This window comes from Orycteropus afer, unplaced genomic scaffold (assembly GCF_000298275.1).
Source record: "Orycteropus afer afer isolate SDZICR_OR568_19922 unplaced genomic scaffold, OryAfe1.0 scaffold00622, whole genome shotgun sequence".
In the NCBI taxonomy this organism is placed as follows: domain Eukaryota; kingdom Metazoa; phylum Chordata; class Mammalia; order Tubulidentata; family Orycteropodidae; genus Orycteropus; species Orycteropus afer.
The window spans coordinates 299,765-304,140 of record NW_006922209.1 but is presented as its reverse complement, the minus strand read 5'-3'; the positions used below and the strand labels follow the sequence as shown (position 1 = coordinate 304,140).

General features: G+C 42.9%; 1 protein-coding gene across 1 annotated transcript in view; it reads left to right on the top strand.

The window, feature by feature from the left end:
* The window catches only part of MS4A7 (membrane spanning 4-domains A7), a 10,572-nt gene extending 8,989 nt beyond the window's left edge, over positions 1-1,583 (top strand). The window contains exons 5-6 of the mRNA XM_007956429.1: positions 608-709; positions 1,509-1,583. Coding sequence (XP_007954620.1) covers positions 608-709; positions 1,509-1,583 — 177 coding nt within the window. The remainder of the gene's footprint in view (positions 1-607; positions 710-1,508) is intronic.
* The last annotated feature ends 2,793 nt before the right edge of the window (positions 1,584-4,376 follow it).

The window sequence follows — 4,376 nt, the reverse complement described above, 5'->3', positions numbered from 1 at the left end:
GTGCTGTCGAGTTGGACCTGACTCATAGTGACCCCTCCTTTGGTTTCCAAGGCAGTATCACTACGGAAGTAGATTGCCCCATCTTCCTTCCGAGATATATATATATATACATATATACATGTGTGTGTGTGTGTAATTATATTTTGGCCCAGTAGGACTGGGAGAGAGTGAGAGGGAGTGGGAGATGGCTCACCAATGGATTCAACTCCTAGTAGAAATGTCAACATCTCTGAGCAGAATTTTCTTTGTCACCTTTTCCCCAACCTTGATGGTCACCACCTGTTGGTGGTGACAATGCTGGCTTAGTTAATCCTCTCTTTATATACAGATTCATGGTTTTTAAACCATAAATGTGTGACTCTTTAAGGGGAAGACTTTTTCCTTTTTGACGCCTCCTAGTAGGGGCAGGGGAGACTAAGGTAATATTCTCTCATTCCCTTGAATCTCTTCTGCTAAGAGATCCTAAAGAGAAAATAGAAAAGGAACTGAACAATTTCCTCTGACCCTTATTCTGTCCATTGCTAGGGCCCTTAGCTCCAATCTCCTCTCAGTCGGGCACAAGGGCTGGCTTATGTCAGACACCAATCATTCATGTTCCGATTTATAGGGTGTGCTGGTGGTAATGCTCGTCTTCACTGCGCTGGAACTCTTACTAACTGTATATGCATCTACGCTTTGGTGGAAACAAGTCTATTCCAACAACCCTGGGGTGAGTGTGTTGACATGTCAGATGATACCTGCTGTGTCCCAAGATCCAAGCCGTGATGACCCAAGCCCGAGAAGTGGCAGAAAGAGAGAGGAGTCAGTTATTGGTCATGATCATGAGGAAGGTGACTTTGTATAATGGGAAATGAGTTAAATAAAGGGATTGCTTTGTGATGACACTTTGGTCAGCTGAGAGCGGTTGGTATGTACTGGGAAGCAGACCAGTTAGAGAACTACAGAATATGAAGCAAGTTGGCTTTAGAAATCTCTTGGTTCAACACTATGTGAGAAAACGAAACTTGTCCAAAGTCACATGGAGAATCAATGACACAAACTAATGCATTGAGATTGGAAACTGGCATTCCCTCACTTTTGTCATAAATAATGCCACCTTCCTCCCTAGGGCGTCTCCATAGCAAAGCGCCCTGGGTAATGTGATTACATTTTACTAGGACATCTCTGTTCTGTTCATGCTTTTCTGTGTACTCCCCTTAGCTCTCGATATTATAATGCTAAAGCACTTTTGCTTCTCAAATCTATAGCAAAATACTGTCAACTCAAATTATAGAGAATTTTTCAAGGGGTTTGACGAATTATAATTCAACCATGATTTTACTAGAAAAACAAAACATTATTAGCAGGCTGGAGAATGGCGTTTGCTTGAACTAATATTGGCATAATTTCACTGGTAAAGTTGGAAGAGCTATTCTATGCACACTCTGAGAGAAAGGCATTATAATCATACAACAAAAAAGCTCCAAAACCAGAGTTAGAGAACCACTACCATATTTTATCTTTTTCAGACCACATTTTTCCTTCCTCGGTCACAAGAGCAAATACAACGTGGCAAAAAGAGTCCTTCAAGATCATGGATATGAGTAACTCTTGGCCTCAGAGGGAAAAAGAGAACACCAGTGCTCATGCAAGGTGTGACAAGACTTTCAGCCACTTTAGTGACTAAGAAACTTAAAAACAAACAAACAAACAAAAAACCTTTCTTTTGTATTTGTTCAATGTGAATAATTTTCTTTCTCTCGCAAATATCTTACCAAAAGCCTAGGTCAGCGACATTGTATTAGTCAGTCCTCTGAAAGGAAACTGTTCCGGGTTAAGCTGTGCAGAAAGTGCCCAGGGGAACACCTGCCCTCATGTGCTGCTCTTTGTTGCTAGTGTGTATGGGCTAAGATATAGACGTTATGCTGTTCCTGTTCCTGTATTGTTTTCCCACTTACGTTGTTCAAATGGTATCTCTTACGGATTGCGAGAGCATCTTAATTAAAAAAATATTTTTAAAACTTATGTGACTCCTTTCCATCTCATTTCTTTCAGGTGTTCAGAACTCTCAGCCTCCGTGAAATTTTCTCCCACCAACCTCCATAAATCTGCAAATTTCTTTCCCTTTCTCTTGCTTGTGTTTTTCACCACAGCCCTTAACACCATCTGACACAGTATATATTCTGTTTATTTGTTCATTGTGTGTCTACTCTTACTAAGCTCCAATAGGGCTCTCTGACTGGTCCTTGCTGAGGTTTTAAGGTCCTATTTGAGTGACTGTGTGTGTGTGTATTTTAAACTGGGGGCAGTCATTGTTAGCTGCTGAGTTAATTCTGACTCATGGTGACCCCATGGTTGCAGAGTAGAACTGTTCCATAGGGTTTTTAAGGCTCTGACCCTTTGGAAGCAGATCACCAGGCCTGTTGTCTGAGTCATCTCTGTGTGAGTTTGAACTGCCCATCTTTTGGCTAGTTGCAAACTGCTTAACCTTTTGTGCCACCCACAGATTCAAAAACTGGGTTGGAGGACCTTGGAAATATTTTTCCCCATGAACACAGAAATGCAATAAAATTTCTACTTTATCCAGGCTATATTTTTGTTTGACTGATTTTTGCTGTTAATAGTAAGGTTCTTCAGGGTATCTGAGTCACCACATTCCTGGGGCTAGAGTAAGGGCCCCTGCATTCTACAGCCATCCCTGCCCCCAGACTGGTTGTTACCCAACCATCCACAGACAGCATCACCATCAGCTCCATTAGTAAGTCAGAAATTTAGGAGACACTCTTGGCCCCTTCCTTTGCCTCACCACACATTCAATTTGGGAAATCAATTAGGTAAGAGCTATTCACAGGAAGGTCTAATAACCTCATGGTAAGAAACGGACTGAATGGTTTTAACCAACTCCAGATGGTTAACAGGGAGCTCTGGTGGCGTAGTGCCTAAGGAACTTGACTGCTAACCAGAAGGCTGGTGGTTCAAACCCACCAGCCACTCCTCGGAAGGAAGTTTGGGCAATCTACTTCCATAGTGATACTGCCTCAGAAACCCAAGGAGGGGTCACTATGAGTTGGGTCTGACTTGATGGCACATAACAACAACAACAACAGATGGTTAACATAGATACTAGAACTCAGAGCTCTCATTCTTGGTAAAAGAAATGAAGCCCCTACCCCTACCCCAAAGAGGTAACCCAAGAGTAGTGGTTGAGCCGCCCATGTTCATGTCCTCATATGCTCTCTAACCCTTCCTCCCAGCTTAGCCAACTGCAGTGAGAGACTGCCCTGGCTGCCACCATGGAGTAAGCAGCCATGTGGAGAAAGCAAGGGATTGTGGGCCATCTCTAGGATCTGAGGGCAGCTTCCAGCCAGGACAAATGTGGAACTCATAGTCACAGAGTCGCAAGGAAATAAATTTCTGTCAACAGCTTGAGTGAACTTGGAGGTGAGTTCTTCCCAGTGGAGCCTCCAAATGGAAATGCAGCCAAGATGACACCTTGCTTGCAGCTTGCGAGGTCTTCAGCAGAGGCAACCACCTAAGCCACGCTTCAACTCCTGACCCACAGAAAATGTGAGACGGAGCATATTGTTTTAAGGCACTAAATTTGTGGTGATTAGTTACATGGCAATAGAAAATTAATACACCCTGGACAAGAGCATGGAATCTGGAGCAAGAAAGGCCAAGTTCAAATTTCAACTCCACCACTTTCTAGCAGTAAACGTGGTCCTCTGTTCCCTCACCTTTAAAATGGGGATGATAATGATGCCCACCTCCAGTGTCTCAGCATCACTCGTCAGACTTGAGGAAAGGTGGTCTACTGCAGCCTGAAAGCAAGAGAAAATGCCACGTCCACCCAAAGGGTATTACCCTGGTTCTAAGTGCCTCATGAGCGTTCTGCCATTTTACCTCTCCAAGGAAGAGCTCAGTTCCTGCCTTCTGGCCTGAATCTATAGATCAATATGTTAGAGGATTCATTTTTGAGGAGCTTGGAAGTCAGAAATAGGGCAGAAGTTGACAATTATAACCTAGCTGAAAAGAGTAAATAAAATGCATTTTGACATATACATGGCAAACAGAATTCTATTTCTCCTGCTTAATATCAATAATTCTTTCCTGAAAACCAGGCATTCTACATGAGACATCTCTTTCCTGCCATTTTAAAGGAAAAAAAAATGTTATGAATCAACTTAGACTCTCATCCAATTTTCTGAAATGTAATTAAAAGGTAATGCAAGCAAAAACTATGAGGCACTTGGGTGATTCAACGTCAGAATCCTCTCCTTCCATACGAGGGACCTGGGTTCGATTCCTGATGAACGCCCCTCACATACAGTCACCACCCGTCAGTCAGTAGAGACATGCATGTTGCTATGGTACTGAACAGGTTTCAATGGAGCTTC